The 14362-nt window shown below is 66.9% G+C and overlaps 5 protein-coding genes across 6 annotated transcripts in view; 1 reads left to right on the top strand and 4 right to left on the bottom strand.

Moving 5' to 3' along the window:
* Window positions 1-111: 111 nt before the first annotated feature.
* On the bottom strand, window positions 112-3085 carry MLX (MAX dimerization protein MLX). The gene is made up of 8 exons (XM_050327748.1): window positions 3044-3085; window positions 2855-2891; window positions 2664-2753; window positions 2297-2403; window positions 2017-2116; window positions 1707-1806; window positions 1336-1537; window positions 112-1240 (listed from the first exon to the last, which is right to left on the bottom strand). Exons 1-8 carry the CDS (start codon window positions 3083-3085, stop codon window positions 1184-1186), a joined length of 735 nt encoding a protein of 244 aa, XP_050183705.1. The 3' UTR covers window positions 112-1183.
* A 269-nt stretch (window positions 3086-3354) lies between these two features.
* On the bottom strand, window positions 3355-7320 carry COASY (Coenzyme A synthase). The gene is made up of 9 exons (XM_050327690.1): window positions 6674-7320; window positions 6163-6377; window positions 5888-6019; window positions 5503-5692; window positions 5074-5138; window positions 4346-4430; window positions 4102-4199; window positions 3875-4021; window positions 3355-3613 (listed from the first exon to the last, which is right to left on the bottom strand). The coding sequence occupies exons 1-9, from the start codon at window positions 7281-7283 to the stop codon at window positions 3545-3547; spliced, it is 1611 nt and encodes a 536-aa protein (XP_050183647.1). The 5' UTR covers window positions 7284-7320; the 3' UTR covers window positions 3355-3544.
* Window positions 7321-7484: 164 nt separating this feature from the next.
* HSD17B1 (hydroxysteroid 17-beta dehydrogenase 1) lies at window positions 7485-9337 on the bottom strand. Its single transcript, XM_050327735.1, has 5 exons — window positions 8666-9337; window positions 8226-8405; window positions 8056-8149; window positions 7765-7948; window positions 7485-7693 (listed from the first exon to the last, which is right to left on the bottom strand). The coding sequence occupies exons 1-5, from the start codon at window positions 9090-9092 to the stop codon at window positions 7523-7525; spliced, it is 1056 nt and encodes a 351-aa protein (XP_050183692.1). The 5' UTR covers window positions 9093-9337; the 3' UTR covers window positions 7485-7522.
* A 126-nt stretch (window positions 9338-9463) lies between these two features.
* Window positions 9464-13668, bottom strand: NAGLU (N-acetyl-alpha-glucosaminidase). Its single transcript, XM_050327443.1, has 7 exons — window positions 13462-13668; window positions 12760-13250; window positions 12478-12625; window positions 12255-12401; window positions 11993-12078; window positions 11563-11819; window positions 9464-11331 (listed from the first exon to the last, which is right to left on the bottom strand). The coding sequence occupies exons 1-7, from the start codon at window positions 13666-13668 to the stop codon at window positions 10115-10117; spliced, it is 2553 nt and encodes an 850-aa protein (XP_050183400.1). The 3' UTR covers window positions 9464-10114.
* A 181-nt stretch (window positions 13669-13849) lies between these two features.
* STAT3 (signal transducer and activator of transcription 3) overlaps window positions 13850-14362 on the top strand; it is a 55543-nt gene continuing 55030 nt past the window's right edge. Inside the window, exon 1 of one of the 2 annotated variants that reach the window (XM_050327659.1) lies at window positions 13850-13855. The gene's annotated coding sequence lies outside the window, so the exon portion shown is untranslated. The remainder of the gene's footprint in view (window positions 13856-14362) is intronic. The other variant, XM_050327658.1, reaches the window with a different exon arrangement.

Raw genomic sequence — 14362 nt, forward strand, 5'->3', positions numbered from 1 at the left:
TGAGGGGTAGGAGCCAGGAGAGGGTAACATGAACCTCAGAGGCTGGAATGGGTTTCTGGAAACTACTGGCTCTAGGGCCCAGCTCCAGGAACACAGCAGCAGAAAAATCACTAAAACATTCAGCAACATTTATTTAATTACTTTTCTCAATAGAAAAATACATCACTTTCATGTGTGAGGTCTGTAAAGCTCCTCATCCTCCTCCCAAGGTAGGAAGCAACACTCCCTCCTCAGCTCTGGGAAAAAAACCAGCCTGAAATAAACACTCCCTGGCTGTGCCCCTGGAGCAGGAGCACAAACGTGGTTATGGAGAACAAATCCCACTATCCCTTTACTCTGGGCAGTGACCATCCCTCACCTGGGCAGAGCTGTGACCCAAACTGGGTGTGAGACAGGGACAAAGGTGTCCCTGAGAGCAGCTGCCTGCACAGCTGGCACTGGCAGCGCTCCAGGACCGTTTCAGTGATTTACAGAAATGAAAACCAAATCAAGGCTGATCAGGGATATGTGTGTATAAAAATGTGCATGTGGCCACGTTGTGCTGCAGCTGCAGAACGTTCTGTGCAGCACAGCCACCCCAAGAAGGAGCTGGACACGTCCCAGCACTTGCAGGAACTTCCCATGTCCCTGTGAGGGAACCCACAGCTGCAGGAGCACCCTGGCACTGAGGGGGCTCATCTTGCTGCCAGCACTGACAGGCTCCCCCAAAACACAACAGCTGCTTCAGAGGGAGGGGGGAGACAGCCCAGAAGTTGGGGAGAACCTATTCCTACTGTTTCACCAGAAACCCACCGTTTTTAGCACACATTCATCACGTTTCCCCAGCCGGGGTCAGCGGGGCTGTCAGAGGCCTGAGGGCAGAGCTGCTCTGGGGTCAGCTCTGCAGGGAGAGTCGGTGGCACAGGCAACCCCCCGGCACTGCCTGAGCCACAGACTCTGCCCCCACTCTGCTCCACACCCCCTTTCCCTCCCCCCTTGCCCAGTCCCTGCCAAGACTCGGTAACACCGACTGGAGCAGCCGTGTCTGCACGGCCGCCCTTGGGCTTCGGAGGGAATACAATAAATAATTCAGGAAAGCTCAAAAAACAGCCACGAGGGAGAGTGCCCAGGGGGGTGCCTGTTCCCCAGGCCCCTGGGCAGGAGGTGCCCCCGTCCCCATGGGCACAGAGGCGGCAGAGGAGGCTCAGTAGAGCTGACTCTTCACCTGGTGCAGAACCCCGATGACAACGTCCCGCAGCGTCTGCAGCAGAGAGGGGACATGGTCAGTGGGTCTGTGGGGGAACAGCCACCCCCGTGCCACTGCCTCTCCCCCTGGGCCATGGCACCAGTGCTCACCTGGGGCTTGCAGTGCTCCTCGATCCAGCTGAACACACACGCTGAGAGCTCCTGGAAACTCGTTACAGAGATGGAGGCGTTGAAGGACTGGAACAGGGAATCCATGATGCCTTGGAAAACGTTGAATTTCACCTCATCGGAGACCTGGTCCTTCCCCTCGTTCGGGTTGTCCTGATGAGCTTTCACGATCTGCTCGTAGTTCCTGAAACAAGTACGGGGCCCTGAGGTCAGGGGCGAGGCCTCTGCACCCAGATCCTGCTCCTGAGCTCCTGCTCCCACCTCCCACACCCAGCTCCTGTGCCCAGCTCCAAGCTCCAGGCCTGTCCCCAGCCAGAGAACCTCTGGATGACCCCTGGCAGCTCTTCCCTTACACTTTCATGATCTTCAAGGCCATCACATCTTTCCTGAGGGTAGAAACTTCCTCCTCCTGCTTCTTCTTTTCCTTGTGCAGGAACTGGATGTAGTCAATGGCTGAGCACGAAAACGCAGAGTGAGGGTTTGGGAGCACACACAGAGGCCCCTGAGACCCCCACAGGAGGTGCCTGAGCACCTGAGCTCCCCAGAGCCTCATCACACCACAAGGTCCCAAGGTGTGCTGAACTCTGCCCTGCACAGCTCTAGGGAGGCAATTCTGGGGGGTCAACAGCACCCCCTCCCACTCCCACACCCCTCGGGACTCACTTTTCTGGAGGACAATGGCCTTGCTCAGCTTCTGGGAGCCGATGGAGAAATCCTGCTGCTCGCAGGTGGGGACGATGGCCTGCAGGTCATCGTAGCCTTTCTGGGGGGAAGCAGAGCCACAGCGCGTGGAGCTCACCCTGTGGGGCCGGGCCCACACCCAGCTCCCCCACACAGCCCATCAGTGCCAGGGCAGCTCCCTGAACACGGGGAACCCCTTGGGGAGGGCAGATCCAGCAGCTCAGCAGGGGCAGTGCTGGGTGGGATGTGGCTGTCCCCTCACCTTGATGGCGTCGCGGCGCTTCTGCTCGGCCTGGGTGTGGGCGCGGCGGCGCCGGTCCTTGTAGGACTCCTTGTAGGGCTCCTGGTGGTAGTCACTGTCCTCGTCATCTGCGGGGACAGGACATGGCCCAGGGGTGAGGAAGGAGAGGCACAAGGGGGTTGTGGCAGCTCCGGGCCCAGCACAGCCCCTGCTCCGCTCAGCTCCTGCAGGCTGGGCCAGGGACAGCACCCCAGAGACCTCTCCCCTTGGAGCTGCACGGGGGGCACCTCCTGCTCCCACCACCTCCCTCCTCCTCCTCCTCAGGGTGCGAACCTGCCCAGCCCCCTGGGCAGAGCTGCAGCCCGGCAGGTGCTGGGCCAAACCCCACCTGTGTTGGGGACAGAGGAGGCGCTGGTGGAGCCGATGCTGTTGGCCCGGGACACTATGCTGCCTTTCCGGGCGTTCTCCATGAAGAGCGCTGAAAGGAGAGCGCCCCGGGGTCAGCGCCCAGCGCGGGGTGTCACCGGGCCCAGGAGAACGGGGGGGGGGCGTCCCCGGGTGCGCGGGGGTGGCACCTACCGGAGTCCAGGCCATTGTCGCCGTAGGCCGCGTCCACCTGCACGGGGCCGGCGGAGACACGTCAGCGGGGCCGGGCTGCGACCGCCCCCCGCCCAGGCATCGACCCCCGCGCCTTCCTCGCCCCGCCCGCCCGGCCGCCCTCCATGGTGCCCGCCCGCCGCCCCGGCGGCGCTCCCGGCCCGGCCCCACCTTCCCCCAGGGCTCCTCGCCCCCGCCCGGCGGCTCCGCCATCTTCCGCCCGCCCGCTCATGTGACCGCCGCGGGGGCCGACGGGAGCCGCGCCCGCCGCCAGGGGGCGCCCGCGCCTCGGTGCTGGTGTGACGTCATGGTCGTGATGTAATCGTGATAACGTAGTCTTCCGTGACGTCATCGCTGCATCAGCACCGGGGGCCACGTCCATAAGGGCAGCTCGGAGGGGCCGGGGGCACCCGAGCCCCTGTGGAGGTGAGGGGGGGGTGTACAGAACTGGCACAGGGACACGGGACCGGCACACGGACATGCACAGTGGGAGCAGCCTCTTTACTGGCTCAGCCCTGCAGGGTCCCCCGAACTGCGGGGACATCAGGACACCCCGGCCCCACTCATGGAGCTGGACGGGCTCGGTGGGCTCGGTCCCGCGCTGCTCCGTCCGCCGGCTCTCGCGGGGCAGTGGTGGACACGGACCCTCCTGGGGCCGTGCAGGACTGCCCCTCACAGGTGGGGCTCGTGGCCGGGCTCTGGGCGCAAGCGCTGCTGCAGCAGGTCCCAGGCCTTCTGCACCTGCCAGAGAACCACCCGGGACGGCACCTCAGAGCCCACGGACACCCAGAGCGGCACCTCGGCACAGGGTCACACAGGGCTCCCACGCCTCCTCTCCCTTCCCAGCTGCCTCTGCATCCCCAAATCCCTCCCTGGTGGCCGTGTCCAGAGGCAGCCTCGACGGTGAGAGAGCACCCAGGCACACGGTGCCCAGCCCGGGCACAGCACGGAGCCCTCTGGTCCCCCAGGACGCCCCCAGCGCCGCGGCAGCCCCGGGCTCACCTGCTGCCGGGTGATGTCCGGCTCCCAGAGGGTGCAGAGAACCACCTGCGCCCGCTCCACCCGCTGCCTGTTGGTCATCTGGCTCTGCAGCCGGCGGCGAGCGGCCTCCTCGCTCAGCCCGTCCCGGGCCACAACGCGCCTCACGGCCTGGCAGGGACACAGGGGACACTCAGGGGAGGCCGAGGACCAGCTCTGGCAGCGGGCAAGGGGCCTGGGGCGTGGCCCACCTCCTCCTCTGGGATGATGGCCGTCCACACCTCGTGGACCATGTCCTCCCACCCGGCCTCCAGCAGCACGGCAGCGTCCAGCACGCACATGGCCTTCCCTGCGGAACGAGGGCATTCCTCGGTGCCTGGCCATGGATGGAGCGACAGCTCCTCGGCTCTGGCCCAGCCCAGCTCAGTTCCCCGCTTCCTGCAGCACAGACACTTCGCTGCTGAGCTGAGGCTGCGATGGAGCCGCCCCCATCACCTTGAGCGTCGGCCTCCCGGATCTGCTCCCTCGCCATCCGGGCTATCTCGGGCCACACAATGTCCGTCAGGCTCTTCAGCCGCTCCTACGAAGGACCAGGGCGGGATTCGGGATTTGCTCCCTTACCCTCAGAACTCGTGGGCAGCCAATAAGGGGATGGTGGCTGTCAGCAGTCAGGGGGCACCCAGGAAGGTGAGGGGTTTTTATTTCCCTGGCCCTGCCAGGCACAGCAGACCCTCGGTCTCTGCTGCCCCTCAGCACAGTGAGGTCCTGGTGCAGCAGCACCCACACGAGACCCATCCATCACGCAGGGGACCCCTCAAGCTGCCTCCACCTGGGGCCAGGGCAGCACCGGAGCCACAGGCTGAGCACTGACCCCACCAGCAAGGCCAGGTGTCACTGAGCCCCCTCCCCAGGTACAAGGGGCAGAGAGCACCAGCTCCACATACACCAGGGCTGTTGCTCTGCACTGGGTGAAGAAAAAGCGTGGGATAGAGGGGACAGGGATGGGGACAGGGAGGCAGCAGCTGCTGAAGGGCAAGAGGACTATGTTCAGCACAGCTGCTGACTCAGCTACAGAGATGGGATCTGTCCTGCCCTGTCACTGACAGGAAATCAGCCAGGAAGGTGTCATAAGTTCAAAGGGCTGAAAACTAAAAGGTCTTAACACAAGGGGAGAGCTCCCCTGGCTCATGGGATTAAATACTGAGTCTCTGTGCTGCTTTTACCTGGTTTCCAAACACTTTGGCCCCAAGGACTTTCCTGTTAATCGTCCCATCTTCGTTCAAGATCTCTGCAAGACAGAAGCACAACAGGTTTGGGAGGAACAAACCCAACTCCCATCCCTGGGGTAAGCCTGGGTCAGGGAAACAGCTTTGGCACAGGGCTCTCAACGGGACACAGAAAGGGCCTGCAAGACCTGACCTGGCAGCTCTTCACCTGACTCATGGAAAGGACAGGGAAGAACTCATCCCAGGCAAACAGCAGCCCAGTTCAGCCTTCCCCACCAGCAGTTCTGACACGGGACACACCATATCTGGGCAGCCCAAAACCCATGGGGCAGGAGGGGGACACAGGCCAGGGCTCCTTGCGATGTTGGGACACCCCTCCCTCCCCCTCCTCCTCCCAGTCCTCCCCACAGCCTCTGGTGGCTCTACCTGCCCCAAAGGCTGCCACCACCCGCTCGTAGGCCGGGCCACCAGGGACATAGACGGCGTGGCCCAGCTTGTCAGCATCGATGACAAAGGCGCCCAGGTGCCCCAGGAGTTTGGCGATGGAGGTTTTCCCACTCCCGGTGCCCCCCGTGAGGCCAATCACGTACGGGCGTGACGGCAAGGCCGGGTCTCGCTAAGGGAAGAAGGAAAGCCATGGCAGCAAAGGGAGGACTGGACTTTGCTGGAGAAGGATCCCAATGCCCCAGCCCTGGAGATGGGCATGACAGGCTCTGGCCTGCAGAGCAGCAGGAGCGCTGCCAAACTCTGCGGACCCCGAGACTCCCACCCCTCCTCCCAAGGAGCTCCCATCGCTGTGGTTCTCCCTCACCCGTGGGGGCTGCAGCAGCGTCCCCAGCAGCCTCTGCCGGAGGCTGGAGGAGCTGATCTTCTCCTCCTCGTTCTGTCGGTGGTCAGGGTCCTTCAGCAGCTGGATCTCGTGGAGGGCCAGCTCAGGGAGCCCCTGAGGAGAAAAGGAATCCCCAAGAGCCATCAGCCATAAGAGTGTGGCAGGCAGGGGAAATGAGTCCCGATTTGTCCCCGGGCAGTGTCGGGCAGGGGCAAGAGGGGTGCAGGGGCAGCCCTGGGCTCCAGGGAGGGAATTACGTTTTCAAGTCTCTTCCTATTCACGGCCTCCCCTCCCCGGCGGGTCTCCTCGCTGACCACCAGGCACTGCAGGTGGGGGTCTGTGACCGAGGGGCCGAAGGGGTCGGCCAGAGGCACGATGTCGTAGCTCAGCGAGGGCTTCACGTCCTCCAGGAACTCGCGAAGCTTTGCCGCCCGCAGCTCGTAGGGCTCGATCAGCTCCGGCAGAACCTTGTCTACCAGGTGCCAGGAGGGGTGGGGGAGCACAAGAGTGGCAGAGAAACAAGACCAGGAGAAGGGAGACAAAACTCGTTCACGACTTTGAGTGGCTGCTCCCTCCTGCCCTTGCACCCACACACCTTGCTAGCTGTGGACAGGACACCAGGTCCCCACCGGGTACCCAGTGTCACCTTGCCTGGCTGGCAACCGCTTTGGGTGGGTGGCTGCCAGGACCCCCCGCGTCAGTGGTCCCCCAGACCACCGCCCTGCCCCGGCCAGCACCAGGCTGACCCCTCGGCCACCCCGGACTCACGGCGGAGCAGGTCTCCGTCGGCCACCCCGGCCAGGAGCCGCCGCCGGGCCAGGAGGCAGCAGGCGCTGAGCAGGAGCCGGTGGGCGCCGTGGAGCCGGTCGAAGGTGCCGCCGACCGCCACGTCCAAGAATTCGGGGAGCGTCGCGCCGGGATCCTGCTCGGGGTCCCCCTGGGGGTCCCCGCCGCCGGTGTCCTCGCCCAGCAGCAGCGCGGGCAGGCTGGGCGGGCAGCCGTACACGGCCGCGGCCAGGCGCTGCAGCCCGAGCTGCACCGGCTCCGGCGGCCCCGGCGCCTCGGCGGCGGCCGCCAGCAGGACGCGGGGCGGCCGTGCCAGGCGGCGGCCGGGGTCGAGCAGGACGCGCAGGTCCAGCCCCTGCCGCGCCGCCGCCGCCTCGTACAGCGCGGCCAGAGTCCGCAGCAGCGCGGGGCCCGCGGGCGGCGCGGCGGGGCCGGGGCCGGTGGGGCCGCCCAGCCGCAGCCCCGGCTGCAGGTGCACGTACAGCGGCCCCGCCACCAGCCCCGCCGCCGCCGCCACCAGCCCCGCCGCCCGCCGGGGCAGCGCGGGCAGCGGCGCCGTCAGCACCAGCAGCCCCGAGGGGAAGGGCGGCATCGCCCCGCCGGATGCGCCGCCGACCGGAACGGGGACGGCACCGGCAGCGGAACGGCACCGCCTCCCGGGCGGCCCCGGCGCGGCTCCGCCCGCGGGGGGAGGTGACCGGCAGGCCCGGCCCCGGCGCGGCCCCGCCTGGCCGGCACTGAGCGACAGGGACGGAGCCGGAGCTGTGCGACTGCAAAAGGGCTTTATTGGGGACACGGCAGGACACCGCAAGGAGCCCGACCCAGCTCCGCTCAGGGTTGATCCCCGCCGACTTCGCTGCCGCCGAACACGAAGTCGTGCATGGCGCGGACGTACGCGGAGCCGTCGGGGCTGCCGAGCCGCAAACGCCAGAGCGGGGCGAGGAGCTGGGTGCTGGCGCAGCGCAGGGGCGGGCAGAGGCTGACGATGGCCTCCAGGAACACCTGGTACCGCAGAGGGGTCAGAGCCGTCCCCGGCGCGGCTCCACGGCCACCCCCGTCCCGCGCGGACTCACCGGCAGGACCTCCTCCACCTCCTGCGCCGCGTCGCGGAACAGGCTCTGGCAGTGCCGCAGGTACCGGCGGTACAGCCCCCGCGTCTCGGCGTCCAGGCCCTGCAGCTCGGTGCCCTCGGGGTCCGGGCACTGTAGGTTGGCCAGGAAGCTGGTGTGGACGGGCCCGCACTCCACCAGTGTCACGCTGCGGGAAGGAGCGCGTGAGACGACACCGTATTCCCAGCCCTGGCATCTCCCCGTCCCGGCGGGCGGTCGGCAGGATCCAGCCCCCGCGGCACCGCCGGCACTCACTGGATGTTGAAGGGACGCAGGACGATGGCCAGGCTCTCGCACAGCCCCTCCACCGCAAACTTGCTGGCGCAGTACACGGCATTGAAGGGTAGCCCTGGGGCAGAGCCGCACCCTGAGCACTGGGGCTCTTCCCCGCGGCTCCCCACGCCCCAGGGTGCCAGGGGTCCCACCTTGCAGCCCCCCGATGCTGCTGGAAACAATGATCCGCCCGGCCCTGCGGCGCTTCATGGCGGGCAGGAATGCCTGGATGGTGCGGACGGCCCCAAAGAAGTTGACATCGAAGAGGGTTTTCATGGCCTGGTCAGAGCAGGTCTCCAGGGGGCCCATCAGTCCCACCCCCGCGTTGCAGACTGCAGGGCATGGTGCAGTCAGATGGGCACTGCAGCCCCCACACACCACTGAGTGCCAGAAGGCAGGAATGGGGGGGCCTTTCCCTGCTGATGGGCCCTTGGCACCCCCAAACCCATCTCCTGCAGCCCTCCCCTGCTGAACACATCCAGCCCCAGGACTGCTGGCATCTCCCATGATTTGGCATCTACATTATGGAAGAGGGCTGTGACCCTGGAGATGTCCTCCCAGCCACCCAAGGGAGCAACAGAAAGAGTCATACCCAACACGTCCAGGCGCTGCTCCTGCACCCGCTGCGCAGCGGCTGCCAGCGAGTGCGGGTCAGTGACATCGAGCTGCAGGAGCTCCAGCGTGTCAGGGCAGTGGCTGCCCAGGTGCTCCAGCAGCCGCTCGCCCTTGGCCAGGTCGCGCATGGTGGCGTAAACTGGGGAGAGAGTGCGGCCACGGGCAGCGAGGCCACAGAGCCCACCCCCCCCAGGGCTGACCCCAGCCCACCCCCAGGCACTGTCTGTCCTTGTTGAGGTGCTGCCTGGCCCAGCCTGGAGAACCCCCAGGGGTGCTGGACCCCCCAGGGGCAGCACTGTCCCTTTACCTTTGAACCGGCGAGCGCTGTCGGCTGCCAGGCGAGCGGCCAGTCCCAGCCCAATGCCCGAGGAGCAGCCCGTGATCAGCACCGTGGTTCTCTCCATGGCCCACAGTGCTGGCTGAGGGGGCCGTGCTGCTTAAGAGGGCTGGGAGGAGGGTCCCCCCACCCTACCCCACATTGTTGTGTCTGCTGCCTTATCTCAAGGCCCCTCCACCGACCGCCCTGTGCGTGCCTGGGGCTCCCTGCGCCTTGATGCTCTCACAGGTGCTGCGATAACGACCCTTGTGGGGGGAGGCTCTGGGGCACAAGGGGAGCTGCAGCCACGGGGAATCCACACCAGCCACCCTGTGCTGTGCCAGGCGCTCCAGCTGCCAGGACTTGTCTGGCAGTGCACTGTTCCCGCTATGTGGGCTTAGAGCCAAGCTGCTCCTCTACCCCTTGTGTTCCACACAGTCCTGCACTGGGGAGATGAGCTAGGAGGAAAGAGTCTTTATTTGCTCCACAGCCAGGCTCTGCCTGAGCTCCAGCTGGAGAAAAGGCCTCAAAAACCCCATCCTGATGGAGCACGGCCTCAGCAATGCTCCAGGAAATGCCACTAAGTCTTTTATGATACAGAAGGCACCAAACAGGGGCAGGGCTGTGCAGTACTGGGTCCCTGCAGGCACTGGGGTCCAGGGATGCTCTGCCCCTACACCACTGCCACCTCCCTGCTTCTCCACCATCACTGCCCCTGTGAGCCAGCCAGAGCCCCACAGCAGGGACACGTCTGTCCTGACCCTCTGCAGAATCTCCCCAAGCTTCCAACTGGGAGCACTGGGGCAGCCCAGCTTTCCAGGGGATAGGTTCAGGGCAGACAGGCAGGGCTGGGCACAGAGCACAGTGCAAGATGTGTCCCTGGGGCACAGCCTGCCCCTCATCCATCTGCCAGGCCCCATCAGGGAACGTCCTGCCTACACAGGAGAAACAAGGGGTCCAGGCTGGCTGGGTGCCACCAGGGCTGGTGCACCCCTTCCAGTACAACCAGGATGCAGCCATCAGGTCAGGAGTTGCAGGAGCCTGGATGAGGAGGGCAGTGAGGGCTCTGCCCTCCCTTCCTGGGGGAGGCTCTGGAGGCACAGTCCAAAGTCATGCCAGCCGAGCCTGGCTGTGCCTCATGGCACTGGGGTAGTATTTGAGGAACAGCTTCCTGGAGATCTCCAGCGTGTCCCCAGCCGGCACGGCCGGGTAGCGCTTCCTGTTGTAGACGAAGCCTCTCTCCACTTGGAAGACAGCCTGGTTGAACTCGTCCTGGTGGAAGGGGCGGCCCGAGTTGAGACTTTCCACCAGCACAGAGACGAAGAGGCTCCAGCGCACACCGTAGTAGTCCAGCACCAGCCCCCCCAGCTGCTTGTTGGCGTAGTCCAGGATGTTCCCATTGGGCCCCCAGAGCGTCACCTGGTTCCGGGCATTCAGCTCGTACTGCTCTGCCTCCCGGTCGCTGGTGGCCATGGCGCGGGCGCTCTCCAGCCAGCGGCCGAGCAGGAAGAGGCTGTGGCTGGAGAGGAGGCTGTCCAGCTCGGGCAGCAGGTCGTACACCAGCACGCCGCCGGCCGTCAGCAGCTCCGGCAGCGCGTGGCTCTGGAAGGCGCTGCGGATGTCCAGGTAGTAGTTGCTCACCAGCTGCTGGGCTGCCTGCCGCGTCACATCCACCAGGTCGTAGCGGAAGGTGGGGCTGGAGCCCAGCTCGGCGCTGGCGCTCAGCAGCAGGCGCCAGGCCTCGTACACATCGCTGGCGTTGTACCAGAGCTCCGTGTCCATGTGCAGCGAGGGCCGGCGCACCAGCGGGCTGCGGTTGTGGTTGACGCAGACGCCGGTGCAGTTGTACACGCTGCGGAGGAGCAGGCGCCAGGCGGCGGCTGCAGCAGCGTTCGGGGCGCCGTAGCGGCGCTCAGCGTAGCGGGACACCCAGCTGGAGAGGTTGAGGGGCTCCTGCCGCCAGCCCAGCTCGTTCATCAGCTCGTACACCATGTCGTTCTGCTCGATGCCCTCAGGCACCAGCCCTGTGCCCACCATGGTGGAGTTGGGGAAGCGCCGAGCCACGAAAGGGCCGTGGTTGATGGCCTCCACGGTGCCGAAGAGGCCGTGGTTGCCCCCAAAGTTGTGCAGCATGCACCAGATGAAGGGTTGCCCGTAGAAGGACTCTGTCCACTGGTAGACAGGTTTGGACTCAGCAAAGAGGTCAAGAACAATCATCCTGCCGAGGGGCACTCCGTGCAGGAGGGCCCGCACCTGTGCCGGGTGCCAGAAGTCTGGCTGGTGCTGGAAGAGCCATCCCTGCATCAGCCACAGCGCCTTGGGGTCAGCTGTGGATGGAGGAGCACAGGGTGAGGTCCCCTCCAGGAAGGGCCCACAGGTGTCCCAGGAGGCCCTGGGGCCACCAACCACCCCTTTTGGAAGGGTCTTTGAGGGTCTGGCACCAGCGGGGTCTGTTGAGCGCAGGCAGCTCAGCGCTTGCATGGGGCCCACAGCCTCCTTCCCCAGCCCCAGTTATTCCTGGGGCCTCACAGCCAGGCTGGCACCACACACTGACCCACCTCCTGTCATCGACCTGAAGACAGCATTGCTGACCCTCGAGAGATAGGCAGGGTCAGAGGAGAGCGGCATCATCTCATTGAAGACGTCAGCACTATAGACGTGGTCTGTGCCGAACTCCTTGATCAGCTCCTTCAGGAAGAGGGTCCCGATCACCTGGAACATGGAGTCCTCTGGGTCCAGCAGGTAGATACACGAGTAGGTGCAGTCGAAGTGGCTCCAGCCCCCCAGGCGAGTGGCATTCACGCGTGGGAAGACCCTGCACCAGAGGGCAGAGATGGGGATCAGGAGTAGGGCAGGACAGGAGCACTGTGTCCCTGCAGGGACAGTGCACCCTCTTAGGGAAGCCACAGGTGGGAGGTGCCATAGGTGCTGTTATGCCACAGGTGTGACCCTGGAAAGTGCCCAGGGCAGGGCGAGGGCAGCACCTACCGAAGGATCCCCTGCGGCACATGGCCCGCGAAGGCTGGCAGCACTGTGGTCATCCCCAGCGAGCGCATCCGCTCCACGATCCGGTACTGGGAGAGAGAAGGAGGGAGAGAGCAGGGAGAGAGGAGGCCACGCCTCCCCCGCGAGGGGCTCCAAGAGCTGCTGGAGCTCGGGGGGGGACACGGGGGTCCCCGAGGCTCCGTGAGCACGGCCAGGGCAGGGGGTGTCAGGGGTCTGCCCCGGACGGGCGTGGCCGCCCCGGTACCTGCAGGTAGAGCTGCTTGAGGTGCCAGGAGGGCGGCAGCGGTCCGGCCCAGCGGCGGAGGTTCCCCATCCGGTTCCAGGCCAGGAACGCCGGGCCTGTGAAGTGCTTGTCGATCTCCGACTGGTTCAGCCCAAGGCTGTGGTAAACCTGCGCCGGGGTGCCGGGGGGTCAGCCGGTCCCGGTGTCTCCCGGTCCCCGCCGCCCTGCCGGCCCCACTCCTCACCCGCTGCCACACCGCCTCCTGCCCAGCGAAGGCCGGCGCCAGGTTGATGCCGCTCAGCGCCATCCAATCGATCTCCCGCTCCCAGCGCGCCCAGTCCCACCAGGCGAAGGAGTAGCTCTGGGCGCACACGTTCTGGTAGTAGCGGTACCTGCGGGAGCGGCGGAGGCTGCGCCCGGGCCGCCCCGCGCCCCCGGGGCCCCCGTTACATAACGGCGCCTTGTCCCGCGCTAACGAGGCGTGAGCGGCTCCGCGCGGCCCCGCGGCCCCGTTACCTGCCGTTACCTGCCGGGGGCGGCGGCGCGGATCTCGGCCCGCAGCCGCGGCAGCGGGTCGGGCAGGCGGAGCTGCGCCCCGGACCACGACAGGTGGCAGCCGCAGAAGTCGCGCAGGTAGCGGTAGAGGCCGGCGGCCGCCGCCACGCCGCTGGAGCCCGTCACGGACACGGCCACGGCGGCGCCGGGCGGCGACCACAGGCGGTACGCGTCGGGCCCGCCCGCCGCCAGCGCCGGCTCCACCGACAGCGACACGGCGGCGGCCCGCGGGCCGAGCAGGCGCTGCGCCAGCGCCCGCACCGCCGCCTCCTGCCGCGGGTCCCCCGCCCGCGCCGCCGCCAGCAGGAGCAGGAATGGCAGCGCCAACGCCAGCCCCGGTCCCGGTCCCCGCCGCGCTGCCATCGCCGCTTCCTGCCCCTTCGCCAGGCCCCGCCTCTCCCGGTACCGTCCCGCCTCTCCCGGCCCCGCCGCGCTGGGCGGTCCCGGTGCCGGGGGCCGGGCCTGAGCCGGCAGCGGGGCGGGGCGGCTTCAGTGGGCGGGCTCCGGCCCCTCGGAGCGGGGACGTACCGGGCCGGGGCTGGGGACAGGCGCTGCCTGTGCCCCGGGGCCACCGCGGCCCCTTCCCCGCCCGCTCAGGGGGACCCCCGCGGGACGGGACCCCCGGCCAGGGCGAGTCTGGCACCGGCAGCTCCGGACATTTCGCGTTTCCCACCCGTGAGGGCTTCCGCCCCTGGGGCAAACGGCGGTCCCGGAGCATCCGCCAGCCCGGGCCCCGCTCCGGCCGGGCGGGGGCGCTGCGAGACCGGGCAGGGGCCGCCGCCGGTGCCCCGGGCAGGGGAACGCCCCGGGCCCGGCCTCCCCCTCCGCCCCGAGGGGCCCGGGCTCGGGCTGCCGGGGTCTCCCAAAGCTCCAGGGCCATTCGTGGGCACTGCCAGGACAGAGCTCGGGGCTCCCCGAGCATTCCCAGTGCAGCCCACGGGAGCCCCCAGGGCGGCCCTGTGGCCCCGGAGCCATGGAAACGGGCAGAGATATTGCGATTGCGCTCGGGAGTGGTGCAAGAGCGCAGGGGAGCGGGTGAAAGAGGAGAGCATCCCCCGGGACCGCCGGTACCCATAGCGGTGGGAGAGCATCCCCCGGGACGGCGGGGAGCCGGCCCCTCGTCCGAGGGGTGCGGGAAATGCAGCGCAGCTCCTGCCCTGCCGGGACATCAGGAGACGGGAAACACACCGACTTCAGCGACACAATCGCCAAAACCCCGCAGAACCCTCCCTTCCGCTGCTCCGCACATGTGGAAAAAGCCCTGCTGCAGGAAGGGCCTGAGTAAACACGGCTCCCCCGGGGGGGAGCGGGGGGTCCCTGCGGCTGGGGGGGCCGGGAGCAGGGCACAGACCCAGGCACGCAGATCGTGTTGCCCCACTCCCCATCAACAGCACCCAGGTTAATCAAACCGGAGCTTTTCCTCCTCCATAACTCCTCGTTCCACCCACGTTACGGGGTTTTATCGGGGTGGGGAGGAGGCCCCAGGACAAACAGCCCCAGCCCCGTCTTCACTCAGGATGTCACCGGGGCTCGATAAGTGCAGGGACATTGCAGCCCGGGCAGGGTCACGCCGG

Source organism: Myiozetetes cayanensis, unplaced genomic scaffold, assembly GCF_022539395.1.
Source record: "Myiozetetes cayanensis isolate MyiCay16 unplaced genomic scaffold, myiCay2020 scf34, whole genome shotgun sequence".
Lineage (NCBI taxonomy): Eukaryota > Metazoa > Chordata > Aves > Passeriformes > Tyrannidae > Myiozetetes > Myiozetetes cayanensis.

Coding starts and splice junctions, on each gene's coding strand:
- MLX (XM_050327748.1), bottom strand. CDS start 3,085: ATGGCGGAGCCGCCGGGCGGGGGCGAGGAGCCCTGGGGGAAG. Junction 2,754..2,854: donor CGACAATGGCCTGGACTCCG/GTAGGTGCCACC, acceptor CTCTCCTTTCAG/CGCTCTTCATGGAGAACGCC. Junction 2,404..2,663: donor CTCCTCTGTCCCCAACACAG/GTGGGGTTTGGC, acceptor CTGTCCCCGCAG/ATGACGAGGACAGTGACTAC.
- COASY (XM_050327690.1), bottom strand. CDS start 7,283: ATGCCGCCCTTCCCCTCGGGGCTGCTGGTGCTGACGGCGCCGCTGCCC. Junction 5,693..5,887: donor CGCTGCTGCAGCCCCCACGG/GTGAGGGAGAAC, acceptor TTCTTCCCTTAG/CGAGACCCGGCCTTGCCGTC. Junction 5,139..5,502: donor GGTGGCAGCCTTTGGGGCAG/GTAGAGCCACCA, acceptor TCTGTCTTGCAG/AGATCTTGAACGAAGATGGG.
- HSD17B1 (XM_050327735.1), bottom strand. CDS start 9,092: ATGGAGAGAACCACGGTGCTGATCACGGGCTGCTCCTCGGGCATTGGG. Junction 8,406..8,665: donor GCAGCGCCTGGACGTGTTGG/GTATGACTCTTT, acceptor CATGCCCTGCAG/TCTGCAACGCGGGGGTGGGA. Junction 7,694..7,764: donor AGGTGGAGGAGGTCCTGCCG/GTGAGTCCGCGC, acceptor CTGCGGTACCAG/GTGTTCCTGGAGGCCATCGT.
- NAGLU (XM_050327443.1), bottom strand. CDS start 13,668: ATGGCCCTGGAGCTTTGGGAGACCCCGGCAGCCCGAGCCCGGGCCCCT. Junction 12,402..12,477: donor AGGAGGCGGTGTGGCAGCGG/GTGAGGAGTGGG, acceptor ACCCCGGCGCAG/GTTTACCACAGCCTTGGGCT. Junction 12,079..12,254: donor TCAAGCAGCTCTACCTGCAG/GTACCGGGGCGG, acceptor TCTCTCTCCCAG/TACCGGATCGTGGAGCGGAT.